The sequence below is a fragment of the Hippoglossus hippoglossus genome, chromosome 12, assembly GCF_009819705.1.
Source record: "Hippoglossus hippoglossus isolate fHipHip1 chromosome 12, fHipHip1.pri, whole genome shotgun sequence".
NCBI lineage: Eukaryota > Metazoa > Chordata > Actinopteri > Pleuronectiformes > Pleuronectidae > Hippoglossus > Hippoglossus hippoglossus.
The window spans coordinates 15148795-15172274 of record NC_047162.1 but is presented as its reverse complement, the minus strand read 5'-3'; the positions used below and the strand labels follow the sequence as shown (position 1 = coordinate 15172274).

General features: G+C 44.6%; 1 protein-coding gene across 7 annotated transcripts; it reads right to left on the bottom strand.

Moving 5' to 3' along the window:
• Window positions 1–1473: 1473 nt before the first annotated feature.
• Window positions 1474–22435, bottom strand: LOC117771449 (low-density lipoprotein receptor-related protein 2-like). Of its 7 annotated transcripts, none has more exons than XM_034601768.1 (46): window positions 22355–22435; window positions 21170–21292; window positions 20663–20974; window positions 20295–20408; window positions 20043–20162; window positions 19697–19822; window positions 19095–19298; window positions 18721–18889; window positions 18392–18560; window positions 18050–18272; window positions 17849–17968; window positions 17364–17582; window positions 16838–17146; window positions 16196–16414; window positions 15804–15950; window positions 15477–15725; window positions 15182–15376; window positions 14828–15076; window positions 14529–14747; window positions 14065–14313; window positions 13758–13976; window positions 13265–13513; window positions 12883–13047; window positions 12523–12789; window positions 11988–12206; window positions 11714–11890; window positions 11507–11620; window positions 10510–10674; window positions 10208–10423; window positions 9887–10116; window positions 9683–9812; window positions 9340–9533; window positions 9036–9222; window positions 8687–8899; window positions 8354–8537; window positions 8072–8273; window positions 7785–7949; window positions 7438–7683; window positions 6922–7284; window positions 6499–6700; window positions 6166–6291; window positions 5637–5744; window positions 2790–3026; window positions 2199–2502; window positions 1925–2021; window positions 1474–1647 (listed from the first exon to the last, which is right to left on the bottom strand). In XM_034601768.1, the coding sequence occupies exons 1-46, from the start codon at window positions 22410–22412 to the stop codon at window positions 1582–1584; spliced, it is 8838 nt and encodes a 2945-aa protein (XP_034457659.1). In that variant the 5' UTR covers window positions 22413–22435; the 3' UTR covers window positions 1474–1581. The 7 variants fall into 7 exon arrangements, with proteins under 7 accessions (XP_034457659.1, XP_034457661.1, XP_034457660.1 ...); XM_034601770.1 differs by having other exon boundaries at window positions 14529–14720; XM_034601769.1 differs by having other exon boundaries at window positions 15480–15725.
• Window positions 22436–23480: the final 1045 nt, after the last annotated feature.

The following is a 23480-nucleotide window of genomic DNA, read 5'->3' as shown; positions in this document are numbered from 1 at the left end:
GTGGCACCTCTCAGGCTCACGTGACCCCAACTCAAACGACAGAAAACACATTTAATGTGCGGAAATGTTAAATGTGGTCTTGGTTTGATCATAATAAACACGTCTTCTGTCTAAGCTGCAACTGGACGATAAGTAACGTGCATGTTCTCTCACACACACACACACAGACACACACCCTGACCTGAGGACGACAACACTGAAAAGCAGAGGGTGTGGGGCGAGACAACAGGGGGATAGAGAAGAGAAGGCAAGCTTGAACAGGACGCAGCTCACAGGAGGAGACGTGCCTGTGCAGCATGCAGCAGATCACACTGTTATATGATCCTTGTGTTTTGTATTGGATTCATTCTTGCTGCTGGGAAACATACTCTGTGCAAAGAGAGGACTTTTCTAAAAGGAATCCTAATGAACAGCTGAAAGTTGTCAAAGTGCAGGTCCTAACTTTGGTAGTTATCTTGAGGAGGGTGCTGGGTAAAAGAGCCGTGGGGCCCTACATTGAACCAGGCCACCCATATCCAAAAAGAAGCACGATAAATGATAGATGGTCTAGTCTTCAACCAAACCTCTAAAACTACACAGCCTTTAGCAGAAGGTAAGTAGCATGGGGCCTCGTTAGTTGTTCCAGAATCCTTTACGGTGGTTCTCACACACTTTGCATTGCGTGGATCAGCTGTTCTCAGAGGCCCGAGGTAATTGCCCCCTTTACCTGCTTCAACTGCCCTGTGTCTGTTTAACAAGCTTCTGTGATTGTTGAAGCAGCAGCATGGTGATCAGGTGAATGTTCGATTAGCATTTATTTTGTTTGTCAGTTTTTTCTACTTTCTCGAGTGGCCAACGTCCTTTGAGTCAAATGCCTCGTCTGATTTTTTATTTTTACTTGTTAAGCACTTTGTCTTAACATTGTTAGAAGTGTTACATTAACACTGTTATAAATACATAAGATACCATGCTGATACAGCTCCTCACTGTTAATCTAGATTCTCCTGATCCCCATGTTGGTTCATTACAGGAATGGACTTAAAGACCAAAATCCTCTTCTGCTGTTTCTTCTTAACAGAATCGGTTCTTCTAGAGTTTTCACAGACGAGTGCCTCTGATGTGCGATACAAGAGTCATAATTAGGAGATCACTTGATTTTTAAGAGAACATGTTTTTCACTCGGCCTCGTACTGCTCATGGTGTGATGCCAGATCAAGTCTGGCTGAAAAACAAGTGGAAGTAAATGAACAAAGAAGCCTTTAATGCTGAATATGTTTCTATAGAACAAATCGGAGGGAAAGAGGAACCAGAACAACACAAGGAAGTTTTTGGTTGAAACTGGTATCAGTTTACAAAAAGGGCCACAGAGTCACGTGAGGAGCTGTGACAACAATTTGTCACAGTCACAGTGAACTGAGAGAAGACAAAGAACCTGTTATTACAAGATCACTAGTGAGATGTGTGTGTATGAGAAGTCAAAACTGAGTCTGGTTACTGGTTCATTATACGTTACATTTATTACAATACAGTCGGCATCAGCATGTTGAAATCCAGGACCAGATATGACTTGTGACATCTGAACAAATGTAAAGATGCAGATGATTATTTAGGTTTGAGCATCTTTAACATAAACGCTGGGTTCTTGGTGTCGTCTGGGGATTCCAGCTCCTGAGGAGGAAGAACAGAGCAGACATTTTTCCACTTTATATAAACTGAACGGAAATAATCAAATCTTCCAAACTAATGAAGACGTACTTATCATTTACTTATAGAGTTAAAATTATAATAAGTAGTAAAATCTTAAGACACTTTCTCTAAAAATACATGTAAATTTGTGTATATGTAAATTACATTAATCGTAAATGTGTTAATTAAACCATACTCATGGTTTATATTCTTAAATAACTTCAGGAACATATCTGCTCATGCATGTACATGTTGTTACCTCAGATTCAGAATCGTAGTTTTCACACGGCAGACCCATGTTGGCCATCAGAGTTTCCTTCTCAATGGATCTGCTCCTGATGGACGCCCAGGCTCTCCTGATGAATCCAAGGCACACAGGTCAAATACTTAGTTTAAAACACAGGTCATCGAGTTTTGTAGCACAAAATAATTCCAAGAGACCCTTTGGGTTTAATTCCAACACCTCAGCAGCTGACTTATGTTCTAAGTGAGTCCCTCTGCTCAGGGGAAAGAAAACAACCTGTTATCTTTACCTTTTTGCAAAGATAAAAGCAGCCGCCATCAACAAGGCCACGAGGCAGAAGACGCCGAGGATGACCACCCCGTGATGGTGTCCACCTTCCGTCTCCTGGCAAAACTCTCCGTTGTACCCGGCCGAACACTGACAGCGAGCGACTTCACCCTCTGTGACGCAGTGACCTTGACCGTGGCATTGCTGGGGATCACAGTCTTTAACTTCAAGAGCGTTTTTGTGTTCTGGGATGTTTGCGTGAGGAGGGGAAGACTCGTGATGACGGTCATCACCGGCTGTGCTCTCGAAATTATTTGTGTTTGGACCTGAGGAGAAAGTCAGTGTTGAGGAATAAACACCAAGAAAAGCCACATATCACTGAAAATATGTGGCTATTATCTATGAATATATTGTACGTGTGATATTAACTTTGATATAAGACCCAATTATTTCTCAATAATGTAAAATATTCATGACCAAACAAGGAAAAAAACAAATAAGCATCTTTAAGTATTATTCAGTAAAAGTAAAACATTTCTTTTTTTTAGGGCCGATAACAATTTAGCAAAAAAGTCACCACAGTTTCTTCTCCATTAGACTAAAAACCACTCACAGTCCTGTTCGTCAGACTGGTCCTGACAGTCCACGCGTCCGTCACAGAACCTGCTGCTGCTGATACACTTGGTTCCATCAAAGCAGGACCGCTCTCCATCCGGGCAGTCGTGGAGGCGGGCGCAGGAAGTGGCGCCGACGCTGTAGAAGTCCTCGCCGCATTTACACGTGCGACCTCCAGGAAAGGCCAGACACAGATGGGCACAGCCGCCGTTGCTGTCGGAGCAGCCATTTGTTCCTGAAGGAGATGGAGAACGTCCAAATTAAAACTGTGATGTCTGAGAGGAAGTTTAGTCATGGATTTTGATATGATTAAATAAAAGAATTCATAATTTATAGACGTTTAAGAACCATTTTCTTTGGAGCCACATTATTTAAAGTATTTCACAGGTCTTAAAGTGTCCATAGCCTTTATATTTTCTATTCATCGATACCTCGTTTTGTTTACACCTCCTTAGTAGCTACATAAAGTTATAACAATATTATACAACAGGTCATCCACTAAATCTGTCTTTGAATTCCTGTATACACTAATCAGGGCCTTCTGGCTGTTATAAAAAACGCTGCACTCAGGCACTGGAATGACAGTTCTCAGACTGTGGCGACGCCCAGGTTAAGAGGAAAAAGGTGTGACTATTGTGAAAGAGCATCTGGCTTCAGCGTGTGAGCAACTGAAGACTGATGTGGTGTTGTGCAAGGATTTCTTATTCACGTGTGCTTCTGGACGATTGTCATTTTGTTCAGCTACTCATGTTAATGTCCAAACTGAGGCTTCACTTCTGTTTCAGCTGAGTCTTTGCAAAATCTGAAAAACTGGCACTAAATAATTTAAGAGACTTTAATTGGTGATTTAAATCGTTATGAGACTTTATAAAGATATTTTTATAAGAAAATGATACTGTATAATAAGGACATTATACTGTAAATTATAGTATTTGTAATTGATATTGCTTCAGAATGTTAATTGCTGATTGCAGATGTCTCAAGACATGTGCATGCGTACATTATTTTCAAAGTGGTTGAATTTCAAAATAAAGGTTTAAAAAGTAAAAAGGGAAATTGCTTTAACATCAGAAACTTAATGAAAACATAGATAACAAAGATTGGAGAAGCAGCCTCACACACATACTGAAACACAAACTGCTCTCCAATTACAGCAGCAGGATGTTGGTTAACGTATGAGAGCAGCTTTGCTTTGAATACATTCATACCCCAAGTGTGTGTCACAGGTAAAGAGAGTAATCAGGAGGGAACCGTGAGTGTGTGTTCAAGCTCCATTCATCGTCAGTCTTTCCCACTGCAGCGGAAAACTGTAACAGGCGTCTGATCTCACGTCTCCCTGCAGCGATCACATCACTCTAGCTTCTATTCAACTCAAGCCGAGTCTAAGAGAGTCTTTTCATTCTGCCCCGGGGTGTCCAATAACACTTTAGCTGCTTTCTCCTGCAAAGTTGAGGTGAAAAGCTTCGTGATGATGATGATGATGATGACTAACAAACTGGTTTGGCAGGTTTCTGCTTTAGAAATCCAAGTGCTGCACGGCCTGTTGGTGAGGATTACAGACCTGCGCATTACAGAGTATTCAGTGTTGAAAAGCCACTTTTAAAAATGTCAGTTTGTGTTGGTCTGCAAATCACAGCTGCGTGCATCACCGTACAAGTCACTTCCACCCATTCACAAAAACAGCCATCAGGGGCAGTGTGGGGTTCTTCTCAGGGGCAAAGGACACTTGGGAATGTGGACTGGGGAACAAACCACCGACCTTCTGGTTAGTGGTCAACCCTCTCCACCTCCTGAGCCACAGTCAGCCCCGACACACACTCTCAATCAACCGTGAGTCAGTCTCAGCTGTCGTCATGACGTCTCACGGCTCACCAGAAAAACGTACGCTTGAACAAACATCAGTCTGATAAGAACTATCTATAACAACAAAAGTAAAAATAGACTGTTTGGTCCACAGCCCAGCCACTAACAAGGACAAGGCAGAGTTTGAGAGCTACACTGCAGCCAGCCACCAGGGGGCGATCAAGATCATTTAGCTTCTTTTTTCTGTCCAACCAGCTCCTGGTAAATCAACTCTATGGCTGATTGCAACATACCGTGTTAAAGCTGCATGTTGTGACTCAGCATCACTGGAGAAGCTTTAAACACGAGTGTGTTTCTCATCTGTATCGGCTCCACAGTGAGGACGGAGCATGATAGTGTTCTTTGTGTTACTGTACACTAAAGCAAATATAACCACACTTTGGTGAATGCAAAACTTAAACTGGATTTTGTACATGTTTTATGTTGAAAGTTAAATATTTCCATCCTCTCATTCTTGCCTCAGAGCTTTCCTCTCATCAACATTATGACATCGTCTTGCTTGCGATATCGACTTTGACATACAAGCATGTATATCTGTGCAGTCATGCTTCTTTATATAGAAGTCACAGAAAATGCATTTGTATCCATGAAATGTTCCCATCTCGATTTGGTTTCTCGTCCTTTTTTCTGCTAATGTTCTCATGTCGCCCACAAACTGCAGCGACGAGCATTTCACTGGCAGAACAAAAGAAACACGATTCTATCACTCTGCTCCTTGGCTCTCTGTTCTGATTAAACTCCAGTTTTAAAAATGAACATTGAACTTTTATTAACAAGTGTTTGAGCTCAGCTGGATTCAGCCCAAAGCTGTTCCACTCATCTGTCATATGAGTCAGTGTCTGGATCCTTTTCTTTCGATTTATCTCATACTGCTAATTTTAAATGATTGTTTTATCCTGTTGAATTTTAGCTTAGCTTGCAATTATATAACATTTGATTTGCTTATATTTTGCTAAAGGAGACACACTTTGCAGAAACCTACCAGACTGGGTGTCGTTGCTGTAGGCCTTCACCTCCACCAGACTCGTCTTGGTCTCAAACCACAGCTGTTTAGGCTGAAGTCCGTCACTGAACCACAGTTGAGTCACATCTGTAAATGATTGAAAAGTAAAAGTAAAGATGTTAAATCAACCAACATAAAACATTCAGTTTAGTGCAGTGCAGAATTCAGGAGGAAATATTTAACGAGCGATCATTAGTCAGTGAATTTCAGGATTTGACAGGAAGGACAGGTCTGATGGAGAGAAGACAAAGTACCAGCGATTCAAAGTGGAAGCGTTTGAAGACAGAGCAGATTGCTAATAATTACTTGGCTGCATAATTCAGTTCTACATTAGTCTGTGAGGACATCTGCTGCCTGAAGGGAGAAAGAGACAAATGAAGTGAAGGTGAGAAATGTTACTCGAGGAGCAGGACCGAGCAGCAGAGGAGAGAGAGAAGACACCGAGCCCCGAGCAGCAGCACATCCGACAGTGAAGGTAAATACATTAAAAAACAAAAAGTAGCCCGACCTTTGTCCAGAGTGATCCAGAGGAGGAAGTTCTCGGTTTGTGTGAAGGAGATGAGCAGACCTGGCCCCGTTTTATACTGTTTATAACCTGATCCATCCACTCCGATAGAGCTGATCACCCCCTCGCCTGAGAAGAGAGAAATTAGAAATCAATCAATACAGGGTTTCTACAGGATCCAAAAAGTTTAAATAACATTTTTTTAGGACAAAATGAATGAAATCTAAGACTTATGCTTGCTACCAAATAACGAAACACAATATTCTTATGTATTTATGACCCTGCAGAAACCTGCATTGTCTCATCAAGTTCATGAGATGTATTCTAACAGCATACCCGGGTCAGCCCAGTAGATCATGGATCCTTCATGAGAGAAGCCCAGCGAGGTGGGGATGAGCGACTCCCTCCACAGCACCGCTTTGTCCCGGCCGTCCAGCCAGGCGCAGTTCACCTCCGTCTGGCTCTTTTCATCGGACTCAACTATCGCTGTGTAGCAAAGTCGTCCCGAGGGGGGGTGCAGAGCGATGGATGTTGTTCCCTGAAAGGAAATACATGATTTATATTATATTTAGCAAAGGAAAGAGTTTATCGGCACCTTAAAAAGTCAAACTATGACAAAGAGTTAATGTCAAGACTTTAGGGTTCATAAATAATTAACAAATGCAAAATTTCCTTCAAATCAAATGTTCCAAACTAAGATTTCCATTATATATTGTAGTAATTTTATGAGGACAGTCTACAGAAGACGGCCTGCCTCACCTTCAGTGACCCCTGCAGCAGAGAGGTGGTGTAGCCGTTGTGGTGGGAGGTCACGTGGAGGTCAGGCCTGTTGGTGCTGCTCCAGTAGAGGTTGGAGGTCACCCAGTCGACCGCCAGAGCTGTGACTGGATCCTCCTTCAGCTTCAGGATTTGTCCAGCAGGTGTCAGCCCCTGCCTGGACCTGGAGCCGCTCAGTTTCAGCACGTCCACAGTTCCTTGTCCTGCATCGGCCACGTACAGAGAGAACTCGTGGATGGACACGTCCAGGCCTGATGCCTCTGTTACTCCAGGAAGAGGCAAAACTCGACTGGTTGGCATTTTTTTAAGAGCAACGCCTTCTTTTTGCAGGGTGTGCAGGTAAATCTAGTCGAGTGGTAGTAAGAGGAAAAAGAAAAAGGGGAAACGAAAAAGTGAACAGTTTAGCAGAAGAAAAGCAAGTTTTAAGTTACAAATTAAAGACGTGCACAACCAGAAAGGAGAGATCTCTGGTCTAGTCTCCACATTGAGATGATTCACCTGATAGACTGTGGTGGGAGACAAAAGCAGCATGAAAGACGACTCCATCGGCAGAGAGCAGGTGATCTTGTCCTTGGAGAGCAGCAGCCCCTTTGGGCATCGACAAACTGCCGTGAGCCCCCTCGCCACTGGAGCTCCTGCTGCTCCAGACTGGCCTCTTTCTGCAGGAGCCAGCAGGCAGAGGTGGGAGCAATGGAGAAGATCACAGGGGCTGGGTGTGACCGGCTGGGAGAGGGCATGCATCAGCTGGGGGAGAGGAAACATGCCTATGTAAAAACTAATTTCTTTCTAGGAACCTCTCAGATTTTCACAGTTACTGCCGACATCATTAGAAGCCAAATACTCACCTTCAGTCCAAATGGTTGTCCGGGTCTCTTCAGAAGAACCTTCTGATCTTTGCCAGTGTTCTTATCAGCTGAGCGGATCGTTCTCCTCTTTGTGTCGGACCAGAACAATCGGTCGTTGAAGACCCCCACAGAGAAAGGGCTTGGAGTTTCAGCTAACTGGAGAATCTGGTGAGAGAAGGACAACGTCATTTAATAATGAAGCTGGGAGATGAGCTGCAAATATAATATCTGTAATTTAAAATGGCCCCTGCAGGATTTGAGGTTCATCATTAAAAGTTTCACGTTACCTTGACCTGCTCTCCGTCCAGGGAGGCCGAGCCGATGCAGCGCAGCTTCTCATCGGCCCAGTAAACCCTGTCGTCCAGGAGGTCATAGGCCAAACTGACAGGCCAGCTCAGCCCCTGACTCACCACCACCTTCCTCTGTGAACCATCCATACCAGACTGCTCGATCTGAGGGGTGCTGCCGATCTCGGACCACAGCATCAGCCTGGAATTATGAAAGATCTAGGGTCGTAAAAATAAACAGATTTTCTATAATTTCATCTACAACCTGACTGAGCATCCTACCCTCTGTGTGGCAGTAACACCAGTGAGCTCGGCTGCTCCAGATCTTCTCCCAGAACCACAGTGTAGTCCTGAGATCTCACCGTCTTGTCGCTGAGCTTCACGGCCAGAATCCGGCCGACGAGTCCGTCCACCCAGTACAGGTTCTTACCGACCCAGTCCACGGCGATAAAATCTGACTTCACTCCTGCAACAGAACAATGTGGTGGGACGCTTTCATTACAAATGTTTGAACATTTTCATTTTGACTTGCCAAAGCAGGAAAAGCACCATTGTGCACAACTCCAGCACCAAGGAACTGACTTATCAAATGTGGTGTCCCTGTGTCAGTCGTACCTTTGATAAGTGTTCCTTTGTTATTGGAGCCATTCATGTCAGTCCAGCGGATGCTCTGATAGTCGGGACTCAGCCAGTAAACTCTCTGCCGCTCCCAGTGGTAATCCAGCGAGAAGACCGGTCGACTGGCGAAGGAGAGAAGACGCAAGGTGCTGCTGTGGACTCCCAGGAGTAACAGCTCCGACTGCACGGACGCCAGGAGCAAAGGTTCGTCTGGAGACGGAGACGTGACCAAAATGATGCCATGAAACTAGCTGTCATTTGATTTGAACTTTGCTAGAGTAATCGATCAAATAATAAAAAACAAAAGCACAACTATTGAGATCTTGGTTCATGAAGCCATCTTTACCCTTGGTCTTGCAGCTTTTGTTGTCAGGCTCCAGGAAGAAACCAGGGTTGCAGTCACAGGCATAAGACCCACGGGTGTTGCGGCAGTTGTGTTTGCAAACAGCGTGGGGCGCTATGTAGCACTCGTCAATGTCCGCACAGGACACGGCGCTGGACCGTAGCGTGAAACCTGCAGCGCAGTAACACCTCTGCAAAAGTGAGGGGAGATGCATTTTCAAGCCAAGCAGGAATAAGGTTGTTGTACAGTCGTGAAATTCAGCTCAAAGCGATGGAAACAACCAGATACACGTTTTTCGTAAACTGACCGCTCCCTTAGGGGTGCTGACGCAGCCGTGTTCACACCGAGGAGCTGACGGGCTGGAGCAGTTGCGTTGAGCACACCCTGCGCCCTCGTCTGAACTGTCGGCACAGTTGGTGAAGCCGTTACACACCAGGCCAGGGTCCACACACTCTCCACTGCCACACTGGTAAAGGGGAGAGGGGCAGTTTGTCTGGCGGCCTGTGGAAGCAGAGGTAGAATGAAACACATTTTACTGTACTAAAAGTATTTCTTCTTCCTGTTTTATTAACAAAGCACAAAATGAAACCGAAAGAACACATGCCCCCAGCTGCAGCTGAGCAGGAATCATCTGAGATAAACATGCTCACATTTGTTTTCGTCTGCTCCATTGTGACAGTCCTTTTTCCCATCACACTTCCAGGACAGAGGGATGCACTGGCTGCTGTCTCCGCACTGCCACTGGTATTCCCTGCACGTTGCTGCCGGTGTCACACAGTTCTGGACACAAATGAGGAGACAAAGTTAAAAGCAATGATTAAATTTGTATTAGGACATTATCAGTCCTTCCTTACCTTCTCGTCTGAGCCGTCTTCGCAGTCGTTCTCGCCATCACAGAGCCACTCCTTCTGCAGGCACTCGTGGCTGTGCAGGCATCGGAGGTGTGCCGGGCAGCGTGGGGGTCTGGTGCAGTCCATCTCATCGGAGCGATCGCTGCAGTCGGCATATCCGTCACACCGCAGGGCCTCAGACACACACTGACCGCTGGTGCAGCGAAACTGGTTAATCGCACAGGCCACCAGAGCTAGAAAAAGGGAAGAGAAATATGGAAATCATCTGATGACAGAATTTCTGCGAGTCTGGATCTGAGCTTGTTAATGTTCAAAATCTCATACCACACTTTTCCTCATCCGACCCATCAGCACAGTCTCTCTCGCCGTCACACAGGAAGGTCTTGGGTATACAGCGAGTGTTGTTGTCACAGCGCTGATGGCAGCCCTCACTCATCTTGGAACAGCCCATTTCATCAGACCGGTCCTGGCAGTTGTACTCCCCGTCGCACACCTGCCCCAGTGGGATGCAGCTCTTCCCGTGAGAACACTGGAACTCACCTGGAGGAAGAGCGAATAAACATCTCAACTGTCGTCCTTAAAATGTCAACATCTGTCAAATATGTCACTCACCGACACACACAGACCTTCTTTGCATTCAACAGCACATCCTTCTTCGTCTGACCCGTCGTGGCAGTCTCTCTCTCCGTCGCACACGTGGCTGTACATGACACAGTCCAGGCCGTCTTTACACGGCTTGAAACCTTTGAGGCACTTCAGAGGTGCTGATTTGTCGTTGAGCACATTGGAGGCTGGGCAGAGAGAAAGTTATGAGTTTAACACGTTATGAAGACAATGATATTAGAATGTGATTATCAAACGATGCAAAATTAGAGTCGTTAGATTGGACTTGAAGCTGTAATGTGGCTAAATGGCTGGTGGCGTGTTGCCCAGTGGTTTCTATGATGCCTTTTAGTTGGTGGTTTAAATGTGGTTCTGTAAGGTGTCATGTTACTAAATGGTAGCTGTGTTTGGCAAAGTGTACTTTAGCTGTCCCTGAGCAACAGAGGCTCTGACGGATGGATCCTGCTCAGGCTAACCGATCCCAGGATTCATTGCACTTCTGTGACAAATTGCTTTTCAAAGAGATAACGGCAGCAGCAAGCGATGAGACCAAAACATATGATGTTTACACTGTTAAATGCAAGTGTCTGGCTTCAACTCGACTGAACAGCTAACAAGGGGCAAATAAAACGTCCTCATCATGTCCCGCTGCCGCTCTGTTGCTAGGCAACAGTGGTAAGGGTGGGACAAGCTGGTGATAATAATTACTGAAAATCCTCCATCGACCAGACAAGTCTCTTCAGTTCGGCCTTCATGTCCTTTGAGGGAGGCGGCCCCTGAACTGGGATACAGCCACAGTATTCTGGCCAGTTGCCAGGATGTAGCTATGGTGTCCTGCCTAGGAGGCTATGGGGTATAATTTGGTTGTCATGGGGACTGTAGGTCAAAGTGTGCAGTTACTAGGGTGCAAGCAAATAGTGTGAATTGCCCATCGATAACTACAGATGATACAAATGTTCTTGCAATTCATCAACTGCTTGTACACGTGATGGTTGAAGTGTATTTTTCTTGTGTTCTTACAGGGACCTTCTGACCGACACTGCATCTCATCAGAGCCGTCGGGACAGTGGGAACGTCCGTCGCACACTTCCACCTTGGAGACGCACTTTCTCCGGTCGCTGCACAGGAAGTCATCTGATGTGCAGGGGGAAAATAGTTCATTCCTTACCATTAGTTTGCTGGGTGGAGTAGAGTGCAGCTACTGTTGCTCTGCAGACTCAGGCTTACCTCTGTTTTTACACTGGAACACACAGTCCTTCTCATCAAATCCATCAGGGCAGTCTTGTTGTGCATCACACAGCTGATTTTGAGCGATGCACATCAATGAACCGGGGCAGAGGACTGAAGGTGCGACGCAAGCCGACTTGAAATTGCGGAGAGGAGGCTCAGCAGTGGTCGCAGGGTCTGGAGACGTGAGAACAAAATATTAAACTGATGAACATGTTTCACAGGGTTCAGCACTTACAGGCAGGACTGTCTTTTAGCAAATGTCAAAGTATACCTTCGCAGCCTTCCTCATCCGTGCCATCCACACAGTCTCTCTCTCCGTCGCACAGGAACTTGTTTGGGATGCAGCGCTTGCCGTCGGGACAGCGATACTCGCAGCTCTTGGTTTGTTCCCGGCAGTCGAGCTCATCAGACTGGTCCTGACACTGAGATATCCCGTCACACACCTGAGCCGCAGGGATGCAAATCTTCCCGTGGGAGCACTGGAACTCATCTGGGGTGGAGGACGAATTGAATGAAACAGCATTACAGCTAATCCTCATTTAAAAGACAGTGTTTAGAAAGGCCGGGCTTCATCTTAACTTCTTCACGACTTTAGGGATTTCAGTTTGTTGACTTGATCAAATGTGACCTTGACCTTTAACCACCAAAATCGAATCACTTCATCCGTGAGTCAAGCTGAACATTTGTATCAAATTTGAAAGGATTCTCTTGAGACATTAAGAAAATGTGTTCACAAGGTAAAAAATGTGTATTGACCTTGACGTATATTCCCATGGGTCAGTTGTGAGTGTTTTTAGTGAAACCACCTTGTTTACAGGTTTCCGGACATCCTCGTTCGTCAGATCCATCCACACAGTCCTTCTCTCCGTCACACAAGTGGCTGTATAGAACACACTCTGTGCCGTCGTTACACAGCCTCGAGCCCTTACGGCACTTCAGGACATTGGTCCGAGACGCAGGAGGAGACTCGCTCGGACAGTCGAGCTCGTCTGAGCCGTCGTGACAGTGAGCGCGACCGTCACAAACCAGATCCTTTGAGATGCAGCTCCTGCGGTCCTTGCAGAGAATCTGAGCTGGGAATGTAAGAATGTAACAAACATTATGCAAAAGAATCATTCTAACAAAACAACCTGTCCACTTTTCCAGTAGGATTTAGGTCGTCTCACTCGTGTAAGGGCATCTTGTCAAACAGTTCTCATCAGATCCATCAGGACAGTCTCTCTTTCCATCACACATCTGTGTTGGTTTGATGCATAAAGAAGAACCTGGACACAGAACTGAGGGACTGGTGCAGGTCGGCTGGTGGGGAGGTTGAGTCGAGGGCAGGGCGACTGCAGGGGGTTTATTTAAAGGTGGATTTTCTGGATTAGTGGCGATCTTTTTTTCAGCATCTAGAAACACACAAACCATTCGATTAAATGTCAATATATCATGACCTTCACGAAGGTCGTCATGTTCCAGCCCATCCGGTTTGTTGGTCCGCAGGAGTACATAAAAACTACTGAACAGATTTCTATGAAACTTAGCGGCATTTTCACAAAAACTCACCACATTCTTCTTCATCTGATCCGTCTCTGCAGTCTCTCTCTCCATCACAAACGTGAGTAAAGAGAACACATTCGGTCTCGTCTCTGCAAAGTCTGGAGCCCATGTGACACTTCAGGATGTTTGCACGCGGTGCAGGAGCAGCTACGGCCGCACAGTCGACCTCGTCCGAGCCGTCGTGACAATGAGAGCGACCGTCACAGACCAGACTCTTTGAGACGCAGCTCCGACGGTCTTTGCAGCGGAAGTCGGCTGTGGAGAGAAAAATAATATTCAAAGATGAGTGGAATTGTATCAGATTTGCTCTGTGTACTTTAAATTTAAAGAATAACTTGAGATGTTATATCTGTTCAAACTTCTACTCGTCGATGTTTGCTGGGAAAATATTACTTCAAAAATAAAAATGAAGTTGTCTAATTTTCCAGTTTGGTTCAGGTTTAATAATATAAATGTTCTTAACAGTGCTCATTCCATCATCTTCATCCTGATCACTTACTCTTGTAGGGACATCGTTTCACACAGTTCTCATCAGATCCATCAGGACAGTCTCTCTTTCCATCACACATCTGCGTTGGTTTGATGCATAAAGAAGAACCTGGACACAGAACTGAGGGACTGGTGCAGGGTGGTTTGGTTGGAGGCTCAGTAGATAGTACCACTGGAGCATTAGACCAAGTTCTGTGATTTTCTGCATTAGCGGCATTGTGTGCAGAATCTAGAAAAGTTAGAACAAGAGATTACATTTAGAGTCGCTTCAAGATAAACATTTATTTGTTTTTGCGATATAAGATCAGCAAACTCACCACATTGTTCTTCATCTGATCCGTCTCTGCAGTCTCTCTCTCCATCACAAACGTGAGTAAAGAGAACACATTCGGTCTCGTCTCTGCAAAGTCTGGAGCCCATGTGACACTTCAGGACATTTACACGAGGTGCAGGAGCAGCTACGGCCGCACAGTCGACCTCGTCCGAGCCGTCGTGACAATGAGAGCGACCGTCACAGACCAGACTCTTTGAGACGCAGCTCCGACGGTCTTTGCAGTGGAAGTCGGCTGATGAGGGAAAAATCGTATCAGATTTGCTCTGTGTACTTTAAAGAATAACTTGAGATGTTATAATAGTTCAAACCGGTACTCTGCGATGTCTGCTGGAAAAAATAACTTCAAGATAAAAATGAAGTCGTTGAATTTTCCAGTTTGGTTCAGGTTTAATAATATAAACTGTTCCTAAAAGTGCTCATTCCATCATCTTCATCCTGTGCACTTACTCTTGTAGGGACATCTTTTCACACAGTTCTCATCAGATCCATCAGGACAGTCTCTCTTTCCATCACACATCTGCGTTGGTTTGATGCATAAAGAAGAACCTGGACACAGAACTGAGGGACTGATGCAGGGTGGTTTGGTTGGAGGCTCAGTAGATGGTACCACTGGTGCAGGAGACCTAGATTTGTGATTTTCTTCAAGATCGGCATTGTGTGCAGCATCTAGAGATATTAGAACAAGTGTAAGAGTTATTTGTAATTTGAACAATTGAGTTTGCTGCAACCTTTGCATAAAAACTCACCACATTGTTCTTCATCTGATCCGTCTCTGCAGTCTCTCTCTCCATCACAAACGTGACTAAAGAGAACACATTCGGTCTCGTCTCTGCAAAGTCTGGAGCCCACGCGACACTTCAGGACTTTTGGCCGACTTGCAGGAGCAGCTACGGCCGCACAGTCGACCTCGTCCGAGCCGTCGTGACAATGAGAGCGACCGTCACAGACCAGACTCTTTGAGACGCAGCTCCGACGGTCTTTGCAGCGGAAATCATCTGCAAGAAAATAGTCAGGAATATATGAAGGTTTCCAACTTTCAGGACTTCGTTAAAAATAACTTTTGAAACCATGAAAATACAAAACATTAAGATTGAACAGACTCATTGAAGGGCAGCTTTTCACACAGGTCTTTTCGTCAAAGCCGTCAGGACAGTCTTCACGGCCGTCGCAGAACTGGCTGGGAGAAATGCAGAGTTGAACCGAAGGACAGCGCACGGACGGGCTGCTGCAGGGCGGCTCAGTCGGAGCAGGAGATGTGGTGGATGAGACGATAGCAGGTCTGGTTGGAGTTGCATCTTGAAAATAAAGAATCACATGGTTAAATTTGTACAAACTAAACAATTAGTTTTGAAGTAAAAATGATACCCAGAGAGATTTTGTCTTAGCGACACCCACCACATCCCATCTCATCTGATCCGTCCTTACAGTCGACCTCTCCGTCACACACGTGGTTGTATGAAACACACTCTGTGCCGTCTTCGCACAGCTTCCAGCCCACGCGACACTTCAGGACTTTTGGCCGACTCGCAGGAGGAGCCACGGTCGGACAGTCGACTTCGTCCGAGCCATCGCGACAATGAGCGTGACCGTCGCAAGCGAGATTCCTGGCGATGCAATTGCTGTTGTCCTTGCACTTGAAATCCTCTAAAATGAACAGTTAAAAGAAAATTACACAAACTAGGGATACTGAGAATAAGTCCAAGTTTAGATTTGTATCATTACCTTTAGATGGACATGTGATGACGCAGAATTCCTCGTCGTCTCCGTCGGGACAGTCCCGTTTACCGTCACACAGCTGAGCTTGTGAGAGGCAGACTGATGAGTGTCTGCACAGCACGGACGGTTCACTGCAGGCTGAAGAACTGGGCACTGTGGAAAGTTGTGTTAATGATAATAATTAAGATTAAAATGTCTGTCTTTCATAGCAGCCTGACTGTCCCTAACCCTCCAAGCCAATTGGGATTAAGCATCACCTGAAACTTTAACAGAAACTCTAAAGGGACAAAAACGTTCCTCAAGTCTCGGTCAAGATGATTCACAATAATATCAAATGTAGTTAATAGCATGTTTTTGAATATCATTTCTTCTTCTGTGACAGATCAACCAGGTCTGACCTGTTCGAACGTCCCCAAGTGCAGAGACGACTTGGACCACCTGACCCCTCACTGCGATGTGCTGGAGGGGCGTCCCTTCACGCCGATCCCACAGAGTCATGCCATCATCAGAGAGCGACAACAGGAAGGGCTCGCAGGCGCCGACAACTGAGCCGGAAATGTTCCATCGTCTTCCAGCCTGGTGGCTCCGCACCTGCAGCAAACTCATGGCTGTGAGGCCTGAAAAAAAAAAAAAAAAAATGAACGAGAAATAAAACTCAACAGTAGAGAAGCATAGAAAAATGAAGATTTACTTGTTTTTAGATACTGTTCATGAATTTTATGTCGGTGCCTCTGGTTTGTATGATTCCATGTCAAACAATGTAGTAAAATGCCTTTAATTCTATATTTATATGAACATTATTTATCCCTCATTTTATTTTCCATGTTTTGCATTACGAGTCTGTTGCATGTTTTAAACAGTACCCATGTTCAGGGACAGTTTACTGGCACGTTATCAGGAATGTTTAACGTCTACAATCACTGGCAAATAAATCAACAAGTATAAAATAAAGAAAAAGATTTTGTCTATCGCGGAAATATAATTGTGTCATAACCAAAAAAATTTCAATATAAAATCACACTGAATATGGAATAGCCGACCTGAGCTTTCTGAGTTCCACAGCAGACTATTGGCCCTGAGGTCGAAGGCCATGTTCCCTCGGACTCCTCCAGCCAACTGCAGCAGCTCTTTGGCTTTGCCTCCCATCTCGCTCATGCTGAAGATGCGGTCGTCCTCCAGCCAGATGACGCCACCTCTCAGCCAGTCCAGATAAAACTCCCGGATGTTCCCCTCTGTGCGGTACAGCTGCTGCGGGAGACCACCACCAGCTGCGGTGGTGCCCAAGCTGTTTTGGTCACAGGACACCCAGTAAAGACTCTCCTTCCTCTGGTCTACTTTTATATGACAGACTGAAAAGAGTAAAACAGGAAGACGAGTCAGTAGAGATCAGAATGACGGGACTGAAACTAACTTCACATTTATTTCAAATTCAATATTAAATTCACATGAAATGTAAAGCGGAAGAATCTTTACATTTCAGATGCTGGTGCCAGTTTAATCTAAACTGTTAGATTTCATGTTGCTCAACAAACTGTTTACCAGTCGAGGGAAAAACCAAACACAAACCTGGCAGAGGAGCTGGCACCACCTCGGTCCTGACCTGCGTCAGACTGGTGCGTTGGATGTGGCCCGTGTTGTTGGCCCAGTACAACCAGTCTCTGTACCAGTCCACATCAAACGACAGGATCCCGTCATCGGTGCTAAACAGCAGCTTATCAGACGACACTTTCTCTCTGAACTCCAACAGGTTGATGTTGGTACTGGTGGCGTAAAGAAATCTTGGATCTGTGGAACCAAACAAGATTTTAATTACTCCCACATCCTTTCCAACCAATCACAGAAGTGCAGCTAATCATAATCTGTTTCATTAATATATTGAAATGGCTTCAATTCCCTGAAATCTAAAGAGAAAGGTGCCTTACAAATGTCCTTTTATTTGATCTCTTTAAGCAATGGAGAAATTAAAAAGAAAAACTGTTAAACTGTATAATTGGTCCTTTAAAAGATGCATTTAATGATCATAACTCAATAAATTGATATAATTAACCTACATTGACATGACCCGTCAAGCAGCAGCATTTTGAAGTCTGGACAGGTGCAGCTGAATCCGGCTAGGTTTCCTTTAGTTAACTGGCAGAGGTGACACAGAGTCTTCACACAGGCAGAGGAGCCTGATGGATGATAAGATGACATGTTTAAAAAAATGTGATAAACATATCATACAAAAAGTAAAATACTGTTGTAAAAAATACCTTTAGGCTGCTGGAGCTCATGGAAAACAGTCAACAGAGGCAGATCATCTTTCCAGAGAAACCTCTTCTGGTTGTGATGGTTCAGTGGAACCTGCCACAGCCCTTTGACGTCGACCCAGTAGAACAAGCCCTCAAAAACCGCCAGGCTGAGAGGAACTCGCTTGGGGAACATTCCGGTGAAGGAGAACCGACCCGTCCCATCCACCTTCACCGTCTCTATGGACTGAACGAGTTCAGAGGAAGGCGATGAATGTTGATGTTAGTCCAAACATTTGTGGCAGAAATACATCAAGTCATCATCAACAGGAAGGAAGTCAAACTGCGTTTCTTTCAGTAACTCACCCTCTTGAAGTCACTGATCCAGTACAGTCTCCTGGCCTCCACGTCGGCAGTGAGGCCGTGAGCAGACTGAGCGGTGACGACCGTCAGAGCGTTTCTCTCTGATCCGTCCATCCACGACTTCTCTATCGTCACCCGCTCACCTGGGCCGCCATTAATCCAGAACATCAAGCTGGGAGACGGAGAGAATTTAAATATCAACCCATAAATAATAAATATGCATCATCAGAGTCTGTAAAATCAAACATTTGAAGACAAGTAACAAATTTTCCATTGAAATAAAAGGAAAAAATATAAAAACGGTTAAAGATTAAATGTAAATCCAATTGTACCTTTCCACAGGTAGAAGCACCAGATCCGAGGGGCTGATGTTTTTTCTCATCAGAGTCATGTAACTGTCCCCATCAGCTGCCTGCATGTAGATGGCCTCAGTCTTCTGATTGGTCCAGTAAAGGTGTCCATTCAGCCAATCACAAGCCAGACTCTTTATTCCAGGCTCTCCTGTTTAAGAATTTGGGACATGTTTGCAATAGAGATGATTTGGGGAGCTGTCACGTCGTCCATCTTTAAATACAGTCATTTAAAGAAGACATGACCAAAAGGACAAGGAACCACTGGAGTAGACGACCAACAAAAGATGCTAAAACATTTCAATATTGAGAGTTAATCAACGATATTCACAATCCATTCATCCCAATCCACTGACCAGTGTAGGTCGTCCAGCTGCGACGTCCATCACTTTTAAAGATGCTGCCGCTCCCGTCGGCCCAGAAGTACCAGCCCCGGGCCACGTCAAACATCACGGCCACTGGGTCGATCACCGCGGTCATGACAACTTCAAACTGTTGAGACTTCACGTTCAACAGTCCGATAGATCTCCTCTGCACGGTCAGCAGCCGGGTGGCGTTACCTGGACACGGTCAGAGACAAGGGGGAACATTTGTACTGGAGGAGGTTTGACCAGGTCTCATGTTTGATCTCAGAGTTTCTCTTTTTTCCCCAGGAGCTCAGTCACATCAACAGCTTATTAACATTTCACTGATCTTGTGTCAAAGTGCAACGTTTGTTCTCGGGTTTGATCTTTTCCTCAGAGCGAAACTAGATCCGGAGAAGATTCACATTAAGCTCATGACTGACTGACACTTAACCAGCGTTTGATTTGTCCTTACATGTCCTTCAGTGTTAAATCATCCAGACTTGTAGGACTCTTTCTCTTGTTCAAAACAAAAAGGGTGACAATATGTGTGACGATCATTTGCATCTAGATTCCGTTGGGTGGAGTCATTAAGGAAACACGAGCCTCATTACCTGTTGCTACACATATGGAGTTTCCATTCAGTCTGAAGCCGTCTCTGCAGTGGCAGTAGTAGGATCCGATGGTGTTCGTGCAGTGATGCATGCAGGGAGAAAAAGGTGACGCACATTCATCCACATCTGGGGAGGGAGAGAGGGTTGAAGAGTCAAGAGAAGGAGTTGTTCATCAAAAAGAGACTTGAGAAACAGATACAGCTTCAGAAGAGACACTGGTGGAAAACGTCTTCTGAAAACTCCAGGACACAGCGTTTTTTATAATCTAACCCTTCCTATAAATTCAATAATACCCAATAACCCAATCAATAATATTTAAAGTGGATATTTTTCTATTTCCACACACCTTCACAGACCGCTCCATTGGCTGAGAGCTTATATCCAACCCGACAGGCGCACAGAGTGCCCCAGGGCTCGTCGACACACACGTGGTTACAGCCGCCGTTGTTCATCGAGCAGATACGACCTGTAGACAATCAGGAAACAGTTCGTCACAGGAATCCATTACATTACGTCGCATTTCTTCAGATCAATAAACAGAATCAGAAGCAAAGTTTTTCCCATTATTGTAACGCATGTAAATCTGTGTCAAACTTACCGCAGGTTATGGGCTCATCGCTTCCATCTAAGCAGTGAACCTGTCCGTCACACCTCTCTTCAGGAGATAGACACGTCCCGTCAGGACACCGCATGCCGCCCTCGACACACACACCTGGAAAAAGGACAAACGGGTTTTACTACGTCACCTGGTTGTGTCTTACACATCCTGGAACTTCTGGAAAGTCTTGGAGGTTCTCTTGACATTTTTCATTCTCACATACTGCCCCTGTGGGAAATGTCAGGAAGTTATCTGGAGTGCATGTCAAAGTTTAGGTATCTCAATATCCAGAGAAAGAAGATATCATTAATATCTGCATTGCTGCAGTAGATACCACTAGAGATCCTTCAAAATAAATCAAACTTCACTCTGAAGTCTGGTGCATTCACACAGATTCTGCCTCCTGTGTTCCACCTGCTCCTCTTCCTCACCGCAGTCCTTTTCGTCAGAGTTGTCCATGCAGTCGTTCAGCCCGTTGCAGTGCTGCTCTTTGGGGACACACAAGCGGTTCCGACAGGTCCAGTCCGAGTCCAGACAGCCGTCTGCGGCCGTACAGTTCTCCTCGTCAGAGCCGGTGGGACACTGGCTCCGTCCGTCACAACGGGCCGAAGCATCCACGCAGCCGACAGAGTCCAAGCAAGGAAACTGACCTGGTGGACACAGAGGGGAGCCTGGGGCCGCTGGAGGAAAGACAACGAGACACCATGAAGGGATATGCACAAAAGAGGGCAAAAGGAATTATTTAAATAAATTTTAACTGTTGCTGCTGCCATCAAAAGTTGCTAAATGTTTAGACTCTTTAAAACACAAGTTGGACTATGTATTATATTATTATTTATAATATTATTTTCTAGAAGACCAGGAAGTTTACCCACCAGCACAATCCATTTCATCAGATCCATCCAGACAGTCTCCTTCTCCATCACATTTCCATTTATCAGGGATACAGGTTCCATCATCACAAAGCCACTGGTCTGGGTGGCATCCCGGTAACTGGCCTACATAGACATAACATCTTTTTATTTTAAATGTTCCATAGGCCAGTTCAAGTCTTTTATCCACTTTTGATAACTTTATTTAAATCTGGCACAAAGACATAGGCAGGTTTGTGTTGTTTGTTTATGTTAAACGATCTCAAAGTGTCTAATGTCACATTAACTCACTGTAGAAGTGACACTCAGCATCAGTAAAGATCACAGGAACCTGCACAGGATTGAGTCACTTTAATGTAAAAGTGCCTGACTTGAATTATAACAAGCTCATATAGACCTGATCATTGTTTTATCCTTTTGCAAGATAAAGAAAATGTATTAATTATTTTAATTAGCACTGGTATAACCTACATATCAATCGTTTTACTTTATTCCTGTTTGTTTTTAATTGCTTTTATCCTCTTGTAGAGCCGTTTGTAAATGTCTATGAAAGGTATATAAACTTTATCATGATTTATATTATATTAGTACAGAATCAAAACAGACTTAACACTATCAGTGTGAGATTACTATAAATTCATGTAAATATTTCAAAAGGTAAGAAATAACAAAGCAAATTGAAATCCAGCTTTAAATGTATTGATAGATTTCCTAAGACTCAGCTGTGTCACACATTGACCTGAACGTGGCCTCCCACATGAATCAACCTTATTCTGTCCCATCAGAAAGTTGGTTCCAGCTCCAAATGTTACTTAACCCAGCTCCAGCCTCTGATCCGCTTTTAAATTAACTTTATTTATATCTGGCACAAAGACATGAGCACGTTGTCATTTTGGTTAAATGACCTCAAACTTCACCTTTATGTAACTTGACCTCATCTTAAGAGGAGCACAGACACACAGCTTCCATTCACTTCTGTGTAAACTACCTGACTTGAGCTTTAACTCCAACAAAGCTCAAATGGACCAGAACCCTGAACCCGGTGGGATCTGGAGTGACGCCATGTTGCCTCCTCCTCGTTTACCTCGTTGCTGCGTTTTTACTGCGACAATGAACAAGTTTGTGCACGAATACACGCGCAGACTTTGGACGAACATTTAGAAAACGCGTGTTCCATCGGCTCGTTACCTGCTGAGAGTCTCAGAGTTGGTAGAATCATGAGGCAGAGCAGGAGGTGAGAGTCCATGTCGACCCGAGGCTCTCAGCGACAAACAGTCCCAGCTGAGGGGACACGTTTTAATCAGCCCGCAGGTGCGCGTGACACCACGCACATGTCAACACAACGGCCACATTAATTATGTAGCAAATAAAACTCCATACAATCCAGTTTGAATCGCTCCACACTGTGTTATTTTATTTACTAATTTGATATTTTATTGATTTGATTGATGCCATTAAATCCACCTTCAGTCTTATTCGAGGCTCCTCAGTTCACTTCTTATTCCGGAGCTCAGTGTGTAGTTCGGTTGTGCGCATCTGGATAGATTCTTTTCACTTTTACGCACGAAGCGAAGTTGTTATAATCCCAGTTTATTATTTATCTGTAATATATTCAAAACCAGGCCCTACGCAGTTCGTGGTTTGTGAACTGATTCCCAGAGTATCTGGGGAATATAAATGGATATTTTACTTAATTTAGTTCCGTTATTTTACGTGTTAAGACACATTTTATAGGTGTGCTTCTCCTAGTTCTGATCTATTTGAATCATGTTCTGAAATGTAGCTCTGCCTTTTGTTTATATTACAGTTAAACACACTGACAATCACATACAATACAAGACATCACATCACACTTAAAATAACGATGTTTTATTTTAGTCATTCACTATAAAGTCACTTTACACTGTAAAGCCTAATGTTTTTAAAGATGACATTTCCCCTGTCGTTCCAATCGCCCAGAAGCTCCAACAGGTCATAGTTAGAAACTAAAGTTTGTTTGATGATATGAGAACAAAGACGTTTCAAAGAGCAGAATGATTTTAATTCTAATGGCTCATCCTGTTCTTCACACAGGGATCAAAGCTCCGAAGTTCACCCGCAGCTCTTTGTTCTTTTCTTCTGGAGTCAAGTGTCCAGTTTGTTGTGTGAACGAGCAGCGATCATCTGGCTGATATATCTGACGTCATCCGCGTCCCTTTCATGCTGCTGTCAATCATCAGTGTACATGACACATGTATGAACTCTTTTCATTGGAGCTTCTCACAACTGTTCATTCATACAAGCCTTCATCCAAAGATCAGAGAGAAGATACTGA

What these genes read in the sequence shown, in the direction of transcription:
- LOC117771449 (XM_034601768.1), bottom strand. Translation starts at nt 22,412, where the DNA reads ATGGACTCTCACCTCCTGCTCTGCCTCATGATTCTACCAACTCTGAGA. An exon ending in CAGCTGGACGACCTACACTG is followed by an intron (nt 18,890 to 19,094) that starts GTCAGTGGATTG and finishes ATTCTTAAACAG; the next exon opens with GAGAGCCTGGAATAAAGAGT. An exon ending in GGATGAGGAAGGCTGCGAAG is followed by an intron (nt 11,891 to 11,987) that starts GTATACTTTGAC and finishes TCACGTCTCCAG; the next exon opens with ACCCTGCGACCACTGCTGAG.